This window comes from Volvox carteri, assembly GCF_000143455.1.
Source record: "Volvox carteri f. nagariensis unplaced genomic scaffold VOLCAscaffold_28, whole genome shotgun sequence".
NCBI lineage: Eukaryota > Viridiplantae > Chlorophyta > Chlorophyceae > Chlamydomonadales > Volvocaceae > Volvox > Volvox carteri.
The window spans coordinates 983329-1002460 of record NW_003307571.1 but is presented as its reverse complement, the minus strand read 5'-3'; the positions used below and the strand labels follow the sequence as shown (position 1 = coordinate 1002460).

At 54.0% G+C, this 19132-nt stretch overlaps 3 protein-coding genes across 3 annotated transcripts; 1 reads left to right on the top strand and 2 right to left on the bottom strand.

Annotated features, from left to right (window-relative positions):
• Positions 1-456: 456 nt before the first annotated feature.
• On the bottom strand, positions 457-7970 carry VOLCADRAFT_81789 (uncharacterized protein; the record flags this gene model as incomplete). Its single annotated transcript, XM_002952161.1, has 16 exons — positions 7891-7970; positions 7630-7797; positions 7322-7558; positions 6931-7056; positions 6716-6760; positions 6333-6489; positions 5774-5871; positions 5207-5288; positions 4883-5016; positions 4063-4234; positions 3714-3805; positions 3299-3457; positions 2706-2822; positions 2311-2436; positions 1704-1865; positions 457-795 (listed from the first exon to the last, which is right to left on the bottom strand). The coding sequence occupies exons 1-16, from the start codon at positions 7942-7944 to the stop codon at positions 457-459; spliced, it is 2268 nt and encodes a 755-aa protein (XP_002952207.1). The 5' UTR covers positions 7945-7970.
• Positions 7971-9703: 1733 nt separating this feature from the next.
• Positions 9704-12129, top strand: VOLCADRAFT_92882 (uncharacterized protein; the record flags this gene model as incomplete). Its single annotated transcript, XM_002952240.1, has 4 exons — positions 9704-10150; positions 10470-11035; positions 11304-11392; positions 11669-12129. 4 exons carry the CDS (start codon positions 9704-9706, stop codon positions 12127-12129), a joined length of 1563 nt encoding a protein of 520 aa, XP_002952286.1.
• Positions 12130-13761: 1632 nt separating this feature from the next.
• Positions 13762-18898, bottom strand: VOLCADRAFT_81786 (uncharacterized protein; the record flags this gene model as incomplete). The annotated part of the gene is made up of 10 exons (XM_002952160.1): positions 18006-18898; positions 17414-17554; positions 16937-17032; positions 16328-16460; positions 16052-16111; positions 15545-15713; positions 15072-15276; positions 14685-14772; positions 14177-14218; positions 13762-13875 (listed from the first exon to the last, which is right to left on the bottom strand). The coding sequence occupies exons 1-10, from the start codon at positions 18758-18760 to the stop codon at positions 13762-13764; spliced, it is 1803 nt and encodes a 600-aa protein (XP_002952206.1). The 5' UTR covers positions 18761-18898.
• Positions 18899-19132: the final 234 nt, after the last annotated feature.

Here is a 19132-nt window from a genome sequence, read left to right as displayed (position 1 = left end):
ACCAAGGAGCAAGAACAATCAATTGGAAAAACTAATCATCCCTTGTAATGCGCACCAACAAGGCAACGGAAGTGACGTTTAGCCATCCCGATCCACCGGGCTGGAAGAAGCGTGACAATGGTCGACGCCAGTCATAACCGACATCTCGAAAATGAGTTCAAGCAAGTCTCGCGACATTTGCTGCTACAAACAGGGGAGACAACAGACCTCCCATAGCGACCGCGTGGCAATTTTGCATTCCATCGCTACTGTAGCTACATGCGCTACATACTTGTAAAGTTGTTAAGTTTCGGTGGCATACTCACGTGAGGTCAACATAGCCGTGTGCACTCGTGCTCAGTGGGCAAGTCCAGGGGACCCAGCATATACTCCAAAGGCACTGAAACGTACCCATCACCATCATATGTAATGGCTTCCTCCAGGCGGGAGTAGCCGCATTGCACTGCCCATCCCGGCTCACTGCCCGTCAATGGTCTGCAGCAAGCCCGTGGGGCGGTGCGGCTCGTCCAGCACGACCTCGTAACCAACACCCTGAAGCGGGTAGGGTGGCATGCGTGCGCCCTTCTTGTCAGCAGAGTCGCATAAAGGTTTGTCCCCCTTTGGCCGTGCTCCCTGCTTTACGGACTTATCCTGTGCCTGGCTTCTAGTATCCGGTGCAGCCATCGCAAGGTGCGAGCGGTCCAGCAGCTTCCGCAGCATTTGATCCGAGACAACACCTGACTGCGCCAGGTCCTGGGAGCGGCGATCCGGGTTCAGTAACTGCACCAGTTCGTCGACCGAGGTGGACGACGTCGACTGCGTGGAGCAGCGATAACGGAAGCCGGGCACAAGTATAGTCAGAGGGCGACGGGTGCAACAGCCGGTCAGAATCAGGGAACGGTTGGCAACCATGCCGAATGCTAGGAGGGAAAACTCAAGCACAAAAGCAGCAATGGCGCGGATATGGTCTAAACCTCGGCTTTGAACCGCAGTACCCTTGGTTGCCAAGTGGCTTCCATTTTGCTGGGCAGGAGCTTCATAGCTTCGAACACAGCGAAGTTGCGGTGGGTGCGGTTTCTACGCTGCCACTTGGAAGTGTGTGTGTGTGTGTGCATTCTGTAGCACTTTCTGTAGCAACTGCAGCGGATACTTGCCATGTGAATATTATGCACAGCCAATATGAGCCACACAACCAAGACTAGTCCAGAAAATCAAGTACGACCATACAAAAGGCTGGGCAATGACCCAAATTTGCAGACATAACTCGGAGGCTCTTCGGATTTTTTGTTGGTGAACTTGCATTTGCACATGATGTCGCGCCCTTTGCTAAGGGGAAACAACAACCATGCTCGCGCGCTGCAGAACCGGCACCATTGGTAGTAACGATTGCATTTCCAAAGCGTCCATTTGTAGGAAGGAATTATTTCTAGCTGGATACGGGGAGGCGATAATGATGTTGTGGACGAGGAACAGCAGCTCATCGAGATTATATAGGTCCACATGCAACAACCTAAAGCAAAATATTTGGAGTCGAGACAAGCGGTTGCGGGTCACAGAAGAATCGTAATACGAAATTGATCTGACAAGGAACTGCACCGTGGAATGAAAAGGCGACCTGCAAAATGCATACAAGGGTTTGGCAGTTTTCATCCTGCAGTTGAACAACATTCCGGAGCGGCGCCCCATCACCGCGCCACTCAAGATCACACCAGGCCGGCACCGACCTGCAAGAGCTCCTTGAAGGCACCCTTCTTGATGACGATGCGCTCGAGCGCCTTCTTCGATTCGGCCTTCGCCAGCATGCGGTTCTCTACGCTGTTCGACGTAACCAGCCGGAACACCAGCACCGGCTTGGTCTGCCCGATGCGGTGGCAGCGGTCCATCGCCTGAACGTTCAAGCAGGCAAGAGAGCAGAGCCAAAAAGCACCAACAACGCGAAGGACAGTTGCAAAGACCAGAGTTTGAGGAGCTGTCACGTTGAGGCACGCGGTAGCAACTCAAGGATGGCTAAAATCCCTTGCCTTGCTGCAGTCGAAGCATGATGTGCTGCCAAGTGGGTGGCTCTAGAAAAGAGGGCTAAGCTTAAGTTTAAACACGAGACACCCCCAAACCTCTGAAGAGAAAAGTCTCGAGCAGCCCCGCGTGAAGAACCAACATTGCTTCCCTCCTTTCCTCCTCTGCTCCTCGGTGATGAATTAAGCGGATTTGCCGATGAACTAAGCCCCAAACCGAAGGAAAGTGCTTATCAACGTGACTCACACGATCTATACCCATGACGTCCTGCGTTCGTTACGGCTTCCATCATTCCGAGCAAACCTTTTCGTTTCCCACCTGTGCGTCCTGGTGCGGATTCCAGTCGCTGTCGTAGATGATGACCGTGTCCGCCGCGGTCAAGTTAATGCCCAGTCCGCCAGCGCGTGTGGAAAGCAGGAAAACCCACTTATCCGAATTTCCGCTCTGCAAGGTTGCCACAGGACGCACATAGCTTAAAATGACTTTATTGTCACAGCATGCATGGACTCTGCAATGCCATGCACATACGATAATATATACGCGGCTTTTGCTGCTTTGTGGAGCATCGCTATTCGCGCAGCAGTCAAGGGGGGGTTCTGCAGACCGTGCAATACCGCCCAAAACATGGCAGGTGTACATGCTGTCCGCGGCTTCATTGAATCTACTTGAAAGACGAAATGCGACTCATATGTCCCATATACTATCCCACTTGCCTGAAATTCCGCGATGTCGTTTCTGCGCTGTTGCCAGTGCACGCTACCATCGATGCGGAGCGGCTGAATCCCCAGGTCCTGGAGGTAAGCCTCAATGACGTTGAGCATCTCCGTCATCTGACAAACCGTGCGAATGAAAAAGCCCCTTTAAGTAATGTACTAATGTTTCCCATGCGTACAAGCGTATCACCAGCTGATGTTGAAAGAAGAGAAGCCATGGGAGACAACTTGTCTGAGAGCCCCACGCTTCGTCAGCATTAAGCCCCATGATCGCCCAGGTGCAGCAAGGAAGGCTACACAGTAAATTCCAGATTCCACAGGGCACACAAGCAGCGGCTAGCTCAACAGCCAATCAAACCGCATGGCTCGCTTTCCTCGCTTTTCCCCTGCCGCTCCATTTCTTCACGCGCCTACCCCAGCCAGCGCGTGGAGATAGGTGCTTATTAACAAAAGCAACAGCAGCATAACATCACCGCCTCACATGAGCCGCGCGCCGTGCTGACGCGCCCGAGTGGGCAACGGCTTTTCATTATAGCGCCCCCTGAAAAGCGAAAGCGTGAGGGAGCCGAGGCTACCGTAGCATGCATTCGCACCTGCGAGAAGATAAGGACGCGGTGCCCGCCCTTGCGAAGCTCCTTTAGGAGGCGATCCAGAAGCGCCAGCTTTCCACACTCCGCCACTAACTCCGCTGCAGGCGGATAGCAGATTTCACCGGAGGCCCGTCCCGTAATGAGGTCCGGATGGTTGCAAACCTGCGCGAGCGGTCCATGCACATGAGTGTCCAGCAGGCCCCAATGACTAGAGCGACTGCTCTTTGGCAGCGCCTTGCCCTGGTATTAACCAAGAGAGAAGGACCCAAATCGTGGGCCGAACGAGGGTGAATGCCAGATGGCGATGTCAAGCATGCGAGAAAATGCCCGCAGTTGCGCCGCCTGCGGAGTAGGCGTTGAGGTTCCGCATTCTCGACAGGCCAGCGTGGCCAGAAGTAGCCAAGCGTACGATCCTTACCTTGCGCATCTGCATGATTAGATTATTGAGCGAGCCTCGAACACCGTCTTTGGCATACTCCTCCTGCACATTCACAAAGTGAATCGTCCTTGCTGCAGGCCTTGCCAAAAGGAAGATACCATGCTGGTGCAAATATATAGGAGAGCGACCCAGCACGAAAAACGTTCCCTTGGTATGAACGCAATAGACAAATAGGAGCTCCTCCAACTGAGGCCTCCCCAGTTGCCGAGCTTTGCCAATGGTCACGTTTTCATGTTAGATGCCTTTGGCGTCGCAGGTCCTAGTAAAGTCAACCAAGGTATCCCGGATGTCGAGCTTCTGCCGGCATTAGCGCTTACCTTTAGCGAACCGTCAATAAGGCCTCGTGTGAGGCGTCGCTGCTCCTCCGTCATCTCCGCATAAAGCACAACCTCCTGCTTAGGTGGCACGCCAATTTCGACGTCCGCCTTGACCCGCCGCAGGACGAACGGCTTGAGGATGGCATGTAGCCGCGACACCATCGTCGCCCTCGCCTGCTGTTGCTGCCCGCTGGAAGCTTGCGAGTCAGCCTGTGGACAAGCCGCCAGCCAGCAAGCATGCGTAACGGAAAGCTACGCAATGTGTGCTGGAGTGCTCATGATAAAGGAGCACTGTACATGCACATACATGTTCATGAAATTTAAGGGCTTCTCGGGCGTGTCTGGCCGTTCCCGCGTATTTGCATTTCAGGACATTGACCATAGCCCATGCGACACGTATGCACCGAGACGGGCCAACGCACCCAATTTTCAGGTGTTGGTGTGACTTGAGCTACCTGGACGACGCAGCGGCAGGTCAAGTGATTGGTGCTGACCATGCTGCTCAGCCGCAACAATGCGTACTTGCTCAACCATACAACGTAACTAGAAGCCGTCCAAGTCCTTCACCGCGACATGGTGGCCAAGGCCAGCCTAGCCCCAAATCAGCGGTGCATATCACAGCGGAGAAGATCCTTTGCAGGCGCTATCGCTCGGCCGTTCCATGCGCATGCCCTGGGCCGGTGTGCTTCCCAAACCCATATGACCCTGTACCGGCGCTGTGGAGGCCGCTCCGGTCGTTGCCTGCTTTGTAGCCTTCGGCTTCCGGCCGCGCCGCTTTATCTGATTCTCCACCACGGCGGCACTACTAGCAGATGCAAATGGCGCGTTCACCGCCGCAGGGATGGCCGTTTCCGGAGTGCGGAAATCGAACCAGTCTAGGAACTCGCCGGCGTCCGCGAAAATGTTCGGCATGCAGAAACTCAGGAGCGACCACAGTTCACGGAGGTTGTTCTGCAGCGGCGTGCCTGCGGCGTGGAGTTGCATGTGGCACCGCGTTATTAATTGCAAAAGAGGGCGGCGGGGTGCGCAACAATGGGCAGAACTGGGCAAGACTATCACTTCAATGATTTAATATACACACAGGCAGATGTGCAGGCATCGATAAAAGGACATGGCAAGCCAACGCGGGTAGCACCAGGCGCCAGACAGCCCTACCGGTAAGGAGCAGGCGACTGTCCGTCTTCAAGCGGCGCAGTTCACGAAGGAGCTTGCAGTCAAAGTTCTTAAGGCGGTGGCCCTGAGGACGCGCAAAGCACACGGCACACGGAGTCAGGTCGAGAGCGTCTCCCCACTCTCTATATGCGTATATGAGTACTTCTGTGTCAGAATGCGAAATAATAGGATGCCCTTTCTTGATAAGTTCATCACGCAATTCAATATAATTGTAAATTTCTCCGTTAAAAACTATTACAAGGTCCCGATCTTGCGACTGAGTGAAAAAGGTGATGCGGGCCAAAAGGAACTTCTAACTTCAAAACACTTCAAAAAAACCTTCTAACCCCTTAAAACCTTTTAACCCTTAGTGGCCGGGGCCTTCATGGGGCATTCCGAACTAGCGCGGTCTATTGCGCTCTCTGATTTAGGAAATAAATGAAACCTCGTTGCCTGTAACGCAGAATGCCCCTGAAGCCTCCCCACCGGCCCCCAGCACGCCATGCTCATGACATAATCCAGCAGCCATTGCCTCTTGGGCAGGTGCCAAACCAGTTGGACTGATCGTACCTCGTCGACTACGAGAAGCTTCCATTTGTGACGCTCGAGGTGGCACCGGTCTGCCATGGCAATCTCGTAACTTGTCACGATTACAGGCATTTGTTTGTCTGCACATCAGGTCGACAATTGCCAGTTTACGAACTTTGCGCCCCATGGTACCTCATGGGTCTCCACACACACAGTACAAAATCGGAAATGAAAAGAGGTGAACAGGTTACACCGGGGAAGTTGCAACTTGGAAGAATGCGGAGAAAACAACTGTAGTAGCTAGTACACAGTACGGCACACATAACAACTACAAATATGCGCTAAGCGGTCCACCAGCATCTCGAGAGGCCTTTTCAGCGGCCAGCTACTACAACAACGTACAAATGTGACTGGACATGACCAGACCATAGGGTCAGTCGCACTCAAGGGTACATTCAGCCGTTAGATTCAATGCATGTGGACTTTCAGCATGGCAGATGCTCTCGGCCCACACCTCGACTGAGAGCTTGCAATGCCCTTCATGGTTGTGAGTCGGACCCACTATTTGTAAGTATGTACTGTGCATGCATGTAAACCTCACCGGTGCTGCTCATTTGGTTACGGCGAATGGATTCGCGCTCCGGCGGCGTCCCATGGTAGAGTTGCACGGGGATGCTCGGGCAGAAGCGATTGAACTCCGCAACCCAATTGCTCAGGGTGGACAGCGGTCCAATGACCATGTAATTCGAGCTCACATCCTACAGGCGTAGCCCAGAGGGTTGCGCCCCGTCAGACCCAAATCACACCTATCTATGCGGATGTGTATGCAAATGGAAGTATCACACCTCGGGTATTCGAAACACAGCAACGACACAGAAACGATCAAGTGTCTTAATGCAAGGACTGGGACTCCTATGACCATTGGACAGTCAAGCAGTTTGCATCAGCACCCGCAATTCAAGCCAGTGCTTTTCACGACCGTACCTTAGCGTGACCCCAAAGGTAGGAGATGAAGCTGATAGTTTGCAGCTGTGGTGAGAGTGGAAAAGGACAAAAGGGGTTGCAGCCGAGAAGGTGAGGGGTTGACACGCAGATTACATGGAGAGACTGGGACGAGCATCACGCACAATAAATATGTCCCAGATGCAGATGGACCTGAGTGGCTAATTAAAAGAATACGCACTGGCCACGCATGTTACCGTCTTCCCAAGGCCCATCTCGTCGGCCAGGATGCCGTTCACGCCATTCTTGTAGAGACTGATGAGCCATGCCACGCCTTTGAGCTGATAGTCGCGAAGGTCTGCTGTAATCAGTGGAAGGAGGACCTGCGGCGGGAGGCGGACAAGCGGAAGTAACTTACGACCGGAATAACCCAGAGTGCTTGCGCTTCAATAATATGCATGTTGCGAGACCGGTACTTGCACTGGTTCTCTAAAGTGCTGGGTCACATCAGGCTAGAAATAACTGCGTTTGCACCGAGTGCTCAGGTTGGCCCTCACAGCAGCTTGCAAGGTTACCCTTTTTGGGTTGTGCCTCCAAACTCAACGCAGATCCTGCGAATGACAAGTGAGAGGCACAAGGCCGCTGTACCTTCGTTGCTGAGGGGACGGCAGGTTTGGCGTTATCCTGCAGTTTGCCACGCCCCGTCTTCCGACGCTTTGAGGGTCGCTCCTCCACGCCACTTTGAACAGCTCCAGCCGCTGCCGCAGCCAGCGTTTGTTCCACAACATCTTTGAACTGGTCAGCCAACCAGCTGCTGTACATCTGAGATTTGCCAACCAGCTCCAAAAGCTTGGCCCCTCCGTCCTCGGCCGGCCCCGCGCCTTCCTGGGAATTGAGATGCTCTAATTCAGTCACAGGTTGCAACCCATCTGGCCGGCGTATTCTTGGGCACTAACCTTGGAACCATCTTCTTCGTCGCAGTCACAGTCCTCGTCCTCCTCAGTGTCAATGTCGTCACTCTTGCTCTTGCCATCCGACGCTATAGCTTCCGCTTCAATACGTTTCTTGTAGAGCTCCCGCTCCTCAATCACCAAACGATCATCGACCAAGCCTTCACCGTAGTCCTGGGAATGTTTTGAATCCCATGTAAGCTGTTAGGCAAAGACTTAAGGCATACCGACGTACAGGTCATAAGCTTGATATATTTCTGTTCTCACCAATCCTTGTGGTGAGGGAGATCGATCAAGTTCGGCTGCTAAGGCAGCAGCCATGGCAAACTCGCTTCGAAATGGTCACTACAGCTGGAATAAAAAAATGGTAAGTGAGGAGTTACGACAAGAGAGATGCACAAAGGATTTCCGTTGTCTCGTCTTCAAGCACATTTGGCTATCGTACTCTACCGTACAGCCTCCGGTGGACGCAGAGAGGACCGCCTGAGACTGGTTCGATTAATTGCCCTAAAATCGACGTCGATACTTTTATTCCCACCCAAGTTCGCTCTTGTTTATGCAGTTTGGGCAAATGCATGGTGCAATCCATCTGTTGCCAAGATTGCCAAGATTGCCAGGGGCACATGGTGGTACTTTGTCGCAAATGTGCTATATTTACTTGAATGGCTAATTTATTTTATAACGTCCTCCCTACGACGTTATTACTTATCTATCGTACTCATTGTAACGGCACAGAAGCCGTCAGGACTAGTCGGAACTTGATAGAGCCGAACTTCTATCCAGCAAGCAGTCTAGGCGCCCACCGAAATCCCACAGGCACCTGGGTAATGATGAATGCGTATGGCATGTAAGGGTGAAAATGACTAACCGTTTTCACCCTTATATTTAATACCGATGTACAGGAGGGCATTTGCACGCTTGCTGCATGAGTAGTTGCATGTGCATGCCCAGAGCACCCCAACCTACGTGCATCAGGTTGGAACCGTAGCTGCATGTGCATGTCCAGAGCAACCCAACCTACTTGCATCCTGGTGGGCTTGCCCATGGTCGCTGGCCTCTAGCATCTGCGATACGCAGGCTGGCCTCGAAACGCAGAATGGGTCCGCATCGCGGTCGTTGATGCCATCCATATTGCATCTTCCTTGCTTTGTAGGACCAGCTGTGCTATGTATAGTTTTTTGGGATTTACTGTTCCCAAATATTGCGTGCCACGTTTTACACGTTTAGACCAAAGTTTGATCCAGAGCCCTTGTGCCTGGGAGTTCTCTTTTTGCCCAGCCCAGCCCAGACTTCGGTTTCTGGACTAATGGTTAGGGCGGTATCGCTGATTCGGAGGGGCCATATCAGACCATGGCTTCCCACTGTATGGCCGCAAGCGATGGGTCCTGTTTGGTGGATCTACTCATACCCCATTTTGCGGATGAAGGACTGGAAGGTCCGCATGTTTTCGTGCACGTTACAATTTGTGACGCCTAAGCAAGGCTTACGGATTGATGATATGTGGGGCATCACAGCTCCGTGTGACATTTAAGCCGGGTGCTTGCGGGCTGCGGCTGCAGCCGTACGGCACGTACTTCTGAAAACATGTCGAAAGTTTGAAGGGCGTCAGAACTCGAAGAGAAAATGGTACAATTGCAGACTACTATCCAATTTCAAAGTAATTCGAGCACGATAGGTTAATTACCATTCATAATCGTAACTAATTGAAAAATTGCACGAACCACAAAACTCTCCTCCTTGCTGGGGCAATTCGTAATGAATCCAAGGCTTCTCTACTTATTTGGGATTGTACTTGCTTGTGTAACACCGTTTCCACTTCTGGCTTTGGAAATTGACCAACTCGGCGAGTTCACATACTGGACAGACAGCTCTGAGTGTGGGCCTAAAATTTAATTTGAAACATTTTTTCTTACCTCAATTATCCAGGTTTTGATGCTGGCAAGCTCAAGCAGGCCGACAGTTACCGGCGGGCCGACATGATCGCCAGCCAGAGTTTTAGCGGCCAAGTGGTTCCACGACGGCTCAAGGATCAACCTGCACCAGGAAACTCGGAACAACCTCCTGTGCAAGGGACTCAAAAATGGCGTGGTTCCAGTCACACACAGACGGACGGAGCCGAGCCTACTGCTGTTTCCAGCCAACCCGGTACGGGGGTAGCTCTGATGTCCAACCGCATGATATGCAGGCGGTCGGAAATACCACGATACCTGAAACACTAGGAAGCGTGCAACCAGAAGGTTTAGATCATGGCTTCGCGACTACCCCAGGAAACGGCAACGGAAACTCACAAGCCTCGGGCCAAGGCGCCGCGACTGCTGCAGGAAGTGGCAACGAGAAGCCAGATGGATTGGAGCATGGAGCTCGTGGGGTTTCCTGTGAAGACCCTGCCGTCCAATGCCTAAGCGCCAACCCTGATGTCAAGCACCCGGATGTCCGTCCCCGCGGTGATGATCCACGCCCAAGGGCTTGGGGCCGCCCGAACAACCGTAGCGAGACAGAGTTTGACGACCGCAAGAGCCCGCGCAAAGTAGGTGCGATAGGCAAAAAGCTGCTCCTATTGTTGACCGCAACCCGCCGTACGGAACCGTATGGAAATGTATGGAGAGGTCGTGTACCATCGAGATGACGGATGCACTTGCACGAATGCGACGCGTTAAAAAAACGGGAGGGCGGTCATCGATATGAAACATGGGCTTTTCAGCTGTTGGGCAGCCAAAGTTGTGCACGCATCTGTATGTCTTGAGGGAGTGTGTCTACGTTGCCCCTGGGTTATCGATTCGGCGCTTGCTTGACGCCTGCATAACACAACGGGCCTCCTATGTTTTCCCCCCTGACGGGCACTCCAGGTTGCGTTTTTGGGCCGCTCTGCCAATGTACGCATCTACCCCAACTATTCGGATCCCGGCGTCTACCTGCAGCTCCGCTTCGGCAAGGTGCAGGAGATGGACCGCTATGGCCACCCCGTGCCCCACCACTCGGTTCCCTCCCTCGCTGACTCCCAAGACGTCCTCTTCACCGCCGGAAACCTAACGGTCAACGGTGTCAACATGTCGTACGTCAACTTTAGCCTCAATCCTCTGATTTTTGAAGAATTCAGCACCAGCTGCAATACATCGAGTGATGGTGGCAACGGGGATGCTGAGGGCGGAAGCAGCGAGACAGTTCCCCGCCACTTGTTGCACGGGGGCCAGTTGCGCAGCGATGCGCCGCCGGCTACACAGCCACAGCGGCATTACTTGCTTCCAGCGCCCATTTACGGAGGTGGTGTCGATGGAGGGAACGGTACCCGGGATCCGCAACTGAACGTATCGCTACTATTTGGACTGGACGATGCATTAACAGTTCCTTATGGTGAAACCAACATTACGATACCCCGCAACGGCTTAAAATGGACGGTGTCGTACAGGGACTGGTGAGTGTGTTTTGTCTATTAGGCCGTTTTGTTATGGGAAGCTTTTCAACCGGCAGAGGATGAGCTCCGGCGCATCTGGGCATGTATGCATGGTCGACATTCTGGAGCCCTCACATGTTGTGCGTGTCACTTTATCCTATAGGAGCGCACGTTTGCGATACCAACCTACGCATAATTCCCATTCGCTCTGCTTTTGGCAGTTGTTTTATTGCTGGTTCCCAACACGAAAATGGACCATGCCTTCCGCCCGAATAAAAATTTACCGCAGGCCCTTTTGCAACGATTCCAACACGCTTTCGGTGTCGCTCTACTTGCTAGTTGCCAACAACGCCACGGCGCAGGTCGCCCTGGACGGAGGTGGGCAATGTGTACATGAGCCGACGGGGGGCCAGCATGTACATAAATCTGGTGAATCTATTGTTTCGGACCAGCATTGTCGTGCAGCACTTAATAGCTACTGGGAAGCCTTTAGGATGTTCGGACATGGGTTACCGCCGCGCTTGCTGGTTGTGCGCACATGCATTTGTAAGAAAGCATCGTAGCGTCTGAGGCGGGTTTTTTATAAGTTCTTTGCTAAACGTTTTCCATAACAAATCCGTCCGTACCGACCTTTGATTTTCTCCACGCGCACAGCCAACAACGGCACCCGGCGGCTGAAGGTCGCACTCGGCTCGTCGTACAACTCCTCCCTCAGCTTCCTTGATTATGCGCTCGACGGCGAGCAGGAGGCCAACTCATCGGCTGCAGGCAGGACCACTGCGGGTGTCAAAAAAATGCCCGTGAACGTTAGCTTGACGCAGGACGATGGAGCGGTGGCAGTAGTTATGGACCTTCCTAATCCAGCGCCATACAATTCCAGCAGCTTCGTGTTGTATGACCCAACCCAGACCACAACATCAGCTTACCTGGCGGCCGACGACCCTGGAAATGTCGACTACGTAACTGAGGTGTTCGCCGTCCAGGAGTATGGTAACGTTACCAATGGCACAGGTAACAATCAAGCTAGCGCGGCTGGAGTTGTGCGCGCCACCCTATGGACCGTGGTTTCAGCACTTCTATTGAGTTTGTTTATGGCTCCGACTCCAATGCCATAGTCCATATTTGTTATTATTAGCCCATCGCAACCCTGCACGGCCATTTTTATTTTTTTCCTAGCGAACCGGTTTTGATTTTGTTCCATTTACGTATAGATGTCATGGTTAACAACATGACTAGAGTAAATACTGTGGGTATGCGCACGATTGGGTGCCTATTCATTGCTGGAGTGCACAGTTTTTATAAATGGCTGGGAGCAGGAGCTTGGTCACCTCCCTGTGCGTGCAACTAGGTAGACTGTCAGTAGGAGGCGGAAAGCTGCGCGATTCATCCCGTATAGAGCTGATTTTATTTATGTCGATGTTCAGCATGCTAGAGCATTAACCCCTGCCTTGTAGTTATCTTCCGTTGAATGTACCTAAAACATTTTTCTTGTCTGGCAGTAGGTCAGCGTTGGGCTTGAGTTGGCAGGGGCTGCATCGACGGCTACTGGTATGACAGGTTAGCCGGCTTGAGCGCTTTCCCAGTAGGATGCTGCAAAAATCTGCAGATCTTAGGCTGTTCGGAGGAATGTAGATCTGCCGCTTGATGCTGTGGCGAGGTCATTTTGCCAAGTGCACATTTCCATGAAAGCGAAAGCCGGTACGCTGTTGTTTGTGGTTCGGCATTGTCCTGGTCAGCAGAGATGCCGCTGCTCATGTTGATAAAAACCACAGTGCGATGTTTTTCATTATTGCAGGATTTTCCATCTAATCTTATCTCCGTTCTCGTCGGGTTAGGAGCTGCTCGTAGATATTTTCGTAGATATTTTTTATTTTCTCTGTCCCCGTGATGGGGAAGTGGTCGAGTATTGCTGCGTTTCGCACGCCCCCTTTGGAGCAGCTGTAAGTTTCGTTGGGAACCTGGTACAGGGCTCTCATGGTCCTGAGCTAATTGCTTGCGAGGAGTCTTATGCGGGTCTCTCGACGGAACCAATGCAGCAGAGAACGGGCCAAGATTGGTTGGTCCCCACGCCGTGGGTATCAGACGTCCTGTTATCCTTTAATTAGGGGTTGTGCTGTGATCTCCCGGTCTTTTCGGTCCTTTATGTAATGGTATCTGGAATAGCATGGTGGTGAGTCAGCAATTTACAGTGCGAATTGCAGGTTAAATCCACATAAGGTGCGAGCCCTACGTATCAGGCAGGCAATGTTCCCACATGTTGCTGTAAGTACATGCGCATGAATGACAAGGTGGATTGCGGTATCGGGATAGTAATACTTCAGTTTGACGATGATCATGGCGCAAAGGACAGTGTTCCTCAGGCGTCGGGCCGGACGGCGGCCGGACCAAACTGAACGTATGCACAGGAAGACCATTTGCAAAGACGGGCGCAGTGGAAGCGTTTGAACAACCGTACACTGCGACCGTGCATCATCGTGCGTATTGGAAAGGTACCCTGCCAATATTAGCTAGCTAGCTCACCGCACCCATTTGCAGCTAGAGAAGCGACAGTGCCTAGCTGCCTAGCTGCAGTGGCCCCTTGAAGGCTAATTACCAGTGTTTTAACAGTACTACCACCACTCTACAGCTCCACAACTCAAAACATACCCGACCCCCATCCAGGGATGCTTCCCTTGGCCACCGAGGTGACACCTATCTCCCAGTTCGGGGCGTGTCTCTTTAGCAATTCCCCACGGCCACCGAATCCCTCACAGCAGGCGCATCGTGACGTTTGTGAGGTATTCTCCCTCCGGGTATGCGGGGTTGAGTACGTGATCCGCCGCCGCACCCGCCTCACGGAGAAGCGTCGGCTGCCGACCAACCTGCGGAGATTCGCGCCCGTGTAACGTGGCGGCAACCATGTAAAGAATGTGGAGAGGGAAGGCTGCGTGTAGACGAGAGGAAAGACGGTTAGGGGAGCAACAGCTAGGCGGTGATCGTGGCCGCACGGTCCCCTACATCCAATCCCTACCCCTCTGCTGCCGCCCGTAACCTCGCCTGCCGGGTTCGAGTGTTGCCCACCTTCCCACACTTCTTCTTCCGGCAACATAACTCAACTACATGCGCAATAAAGGAACTTCCCTTCCAACAGAACAATCAGCGAACACGTTCTTGTGCACCCACCTGCTGTGCCGCCTCCACTACCATGCCCACAAACTCATTACTCTGCAGTTTTCACACCCACATGGATACAAGTCAACATGCAGCATAAGCGCGAGCGCCTCAGCAGGTAAGTTACTGTGCAAATACACCGGGAGCCCGGAGGATCTCAGCACACGTGACGGGCCCAGTACTGTTTCCGCGACAGCTGTTAAAGCAGGACATGGGACAGTGGTCCGAATAGGTGTTCACGGTCATCAGGGTCACCCTCGGAGTCGAATGGGGGCAAAGCCACGTACGGTAAACGGTGCGCGGGCCGCATGAAGCAGCTGCTTGGCCGCACTCTCCTCCGCAGCCCCTCCCGTCCGCCACCTGCCCGCTCATGCAGCAACACCATCGGAACCCCAGCATCATTCGTTGGGCATCAGCGGCCGCCGTCAGTCATCCCCCAGCCCAGCATCAGCCCCATTCCTTAACACCAGCAAACTCTCCCACTTTTACCTAGCCTTCGGCCCTCGCAAGCAGCACGCACCTGCGTCATGGCCCCGCTACAGGAGCAAGTCATGAGCAGCCCGCCGGGGCGGACCAGCCGCATGGCTAGCGTGTTGAGCCGGAGGTACCTGTAGCCAAAGGGTACCACCAGGAAGCGGTACCACGGCGCGGGTTCTTAGGGACAGAGGACAGGCGGAATCTCCACGCGAACATGTGAATTTGAAATCCCTGACCGTGTAACTTAGTTCCCCCGGGATGGGAAACATGGCTGCGAGTAACACCTTGCAGAAGGGCCGAAGAATTGGGTTACAGATAGAAGAATAGCACACAAAACGTGCTGTTATAGATACAACAGCTGCAAAGTAACAAATTAACCAATTGATTGACCCGGATTGACCAGCCAGCTGACTAATGAATAACAACTCACTTGATGCGTGCACGCGCCAGAGCGCTACGGTCCGGCGCCAGCTTGGGCGGGTCAAGTACCACAACATCATACTGTTGACCTTGCGCCACCGCTGCCTTCATGAAGTCACTTATATCAGCGCGCACAAAGGATGCTGTTGCAGACAGGCCATTTAGCTCGGCGTTGGCAGTTGCAAGCTTAACCGCCGGCTCGGAGGAGTCGACACCTTGATAGGATGAAGCAAAAACGAATGCGCTAAGAGAGTCTCTCATGCCGTAGGTCTGCCAAAATATAATAATTTTTTCAGCAAATATTTTAGTTGTTGCAGTTGTTATACTGGATATTGGATGAATTTCGTTCGTTATGTGCACGAAGGAATGTCAAAACCCCGAAATAAAGAATATTGCATCCGCGGTGTTCCTTGCCAGTCCCCCAGCTTGGTTCGAATCCCCTAAGTGTCGTAACCCGAACCAAATGCCGCCGAGCCTACCCACCCAAGACACGCGTCGCGCCGGCCGCCGCCGCTGCCAGCCCAAAGCCGCCGCTGTAGCAGCAAAGGTCCAGCACCGAGACTGGCAACCCAGCGGCCGCCTGCGCTCGAACCAAGCCAGCCAGAAAACCCCGACTGTCTCGCTGGTCAGCGTAGAACCCGGTCTTCTGGCCCTGCAGGGGTAGATGCGTTCATGAAAGTGTTCGTGAAAATGTTCATGAAGGTGATGACAGTCGCGGCTGATGGTAACTAGGAGCACTAAAATGGCAGACGTCAGAGAAGACATTGAGAATGGACGAAATTGCACCGTGCTACATGTTTGCCATCTGGACCAGACTTCTATGCTTCACAAGTCTATTGTTCAAATCCTCAACAGTACTATTTCCCACCAAGCACTACACCCGACTCCTCTCAAGTCTGCATTCATACAACTACGTTCCTCCCACATCTCCTCACGCCATACAGGCACTGCCCCGCTCCACCCCTCCCTCGAGCCATCCCGGTATCACACCTTGGGGCTCGCCAGCAGCCGCAAACCTGCCTCCCGAACCTCCAGCATCTCCGTTTCCGTCTCTGCAACCGCCTCCTCCTCATCATCATCATCATCGCCCGTACCTCCCCCCGACGCCGGTGCCGCCCCCGCCGCTGCTGCTGCTGCTGCTGCTGCTGTCTCCGCCGCCTTCGTCTCCCTCTCACCCGCCTGTGCCTGTGCCTGCGTCTGCATCCCCGTCCCTGGAGCTCTCTCGCCCTCATGCAACGCAGCCGCTGCAGCTGCAGCTGACGTCACCCCGGTATCCGCCTCCGCCGCCTCGTCCGGCGGCTGCAGCCCCTCCTCCTGCAGAATCCTCCACAAAGGTCGCCACACGACCCGTGTGAGCCCCGTGGCGGCACGGATGGCTGATTCCACGTCCTGTCGGTACCTGCGCACGTATATATATATGCGTATGTGTACGTATTATGGGCAATCGCTTGCATGTTCCGAGACTAGAATACGCGAATGGGTTAATGCTGATCCGCAGTGCGTTGGGTTAATATTTGCGTCTAAATCAGAGGTAATAAGAGAACGTGCATGTACGTCATAAACGGCAGGTGGGCATGTGTGTGTGTGCTCGTTTCGTAGGAAAAAGACCCTTCTCCTTTCCGTCACGTGCCGTTAGGGGTTTTTTACCCCTCCCTTCCCTGCTCACGGTTTCCTGAATTCCCTCTTTGGAATCCGGGTATGTTTCCAAAAACATTTCTCTGACATCAGCAAGACGTCTCCAGGAAGGCGGGGCACTGTCACCAAGAGTCCAAACTGCATGCATCATCGAATGCACAAATGCCCAGGGAATATTTTCTCCCAGGGGATCTAATGTACGATGCCGTACTCACGTATAATGTAGTATGTCGTACTCACCTTTGCACCCATCCCGCCCCCGCTTGTACCACCACCGTGTCCCCAAGCACGTCTGCTACCAGTCCCGAGAGCCTGTCCCCCTCGCTGTTTATCAGCCTGGCAACGGTTGTTGTGGGGGAGAGGGTCGGGGCAGCAGGGTCGGGGCAGGAGGGCAGCAGGGATCGTGGCGAAACCCTAGAGTTCCGCGTGCTCCCTAGAGCACGCGAACTTCACATTGCGGCGCTTCAAGATGAGCAGGCTGGGCGAGGAGACGCGCCGGCGGTACCCGGCATGTCGGATGCGCCGTCAGCTCACTAGCTCCAGTCTTCCGTCAGCTTTCCCATCCCGCCCCATCTCGTCTCGTGTTGACCTTCGTTCCGCCCGGCGGTTCAATCCCCCTCTCGTCCCGTGCCATGGCGTCTCTCGTCCAGTCCCTTATCACACCCCCCTCCCCCGCCCGTCTATCCCGCGGGCCCCCCCTAACCCCCCTCCCCCCACCTGTACACGTTGGTATCAGCACTCGGCAGCCCAAGCGCACGCCGCAGCTCCACCGCCTGCCGTACACGCAGCTGCACGAGCGCCGGCACGTTCAGAGCGACCCGTGGGTCGGCCTCCACCTCCGACTGCATCTGGAACAACCTGAAACGGAATACACGGTGGAATGTCAAGTCCAAGGAAAGGAAAACCCGCCGATTTAAGACCACCACCGATTCAAGGCCACACACAACGACGAGGGGAGCGGTCTGACAGGGCCGAAGCCACCACGGGCTGAGGTTCCGCATTGTGGTGTCCTTTTATGGCATAGCCTAGGGAAGTTGTTGTTGTTGTTTTCGAGAAGTTGGGGTGTGTGTGGACCCTCCAGCCGATGTGCTATGCGGGTACATGGGCCCAATCTTCCTCTCAGGACAACCCCTCTCCTTCTCGGGGCCGAACAGGACTTCGAACGCCGCGCGGATATTCCCTCAGTCACACCAAGCGGTAAATCTCAGCATTTAAGACCGATGACAAGCTCCGAAACCGATGAGACGAGTTCCTAGCACGTCCACCGTAATACAACTAGAGTCTCCCCTACCCCCCCCCTGATCCCCACCTGACGCGGAACATGGAATGCGGGTTATACACACCCCAACCCACGGGTCGGCGAGACGCGTCGGTAACCATGACAGGCTCGCCAATGCCTGGCGGCGGCCGCGCGATGACGCAGTCTACGGCACCGCCGTACACCATCGGGTTGCCGCTGACGAACAGCCGGGCCTTGTCCTTCTTGAGCACTACTAAAGGGACGCCGGCGGCGGCGCCGTCGCCGTTGATGGTGGCGCTCTTGTCGGTATTGTGCTTTGGCGTAGTCGTACGGCGGTCGGCGGTAATGGTAGCGGCGCCGGCGGGAAGTGCTGGAGGGGAGCCGCTGGCTTCGGCGTCTGGGGTCGTTGGCGTCATTTGCTCAGAACGCATGGCCTGCTCGTGCTGCGCGGACAGCGACGCAAGGAGAGAGGTGCGCAGTTGCCGTACTGCACCCTCGTCGGCGAGCAGCTCATCCAGGCCCTCCAGCCCCTCGCCGGCCTCGCCGGCATCATCGCCTTGTGGAGCACTTTCCTTTGGAGGTCGAGCTTTGTGTGGCTTGGTTTCCCGTTTTGTTATGTCGCCCGCCTTGGTGCGACCACGAGTTGAAGACTGCATAGTTGGCCCACGTCCATCGACATCTACGTCACTAGTCTTAGAAGTTGAAGCCCCGGATTTCTGGCGCGTTGCGTGGGCCACTGCTGTGCAGCGCCGGTGAACTACTTCATTACTCCTTGGGGCGGCGGCGGGACCAGCACCCACGCTGTGTGAAAGCAACATTGTCATGGCCTGAATGTGGATGTCAGGGATGCCGAGAAAGCTTCTTCTTAGACAGCAATGTGAGCTTTCGGTTGGTGCGTTCGGTTGGAGCGAATTTGGGTCACAAACTCACTATTTCGGGCAACGTTTATTGGACGTATTTTGATTCTGTTATAGCGATTGTCAGTACCTCAAGCTGTTCAATTCATTGTATAAACCTAATAGCGACAGTCAAGGTTTCCGGCAAGACGAGTTGTCGTTCGCAATCCCGCAAGGTTCCCGTGGCAAACTGAAAGGCTTGGGCTATTGCGTACTGTTTCAAATGCGTGGCTATTAATCATCTAAGGCAGCAAACTTAAGCAGGCTGCAGCTGTATTCTGGGTCCCTTTTCCTGCCCAC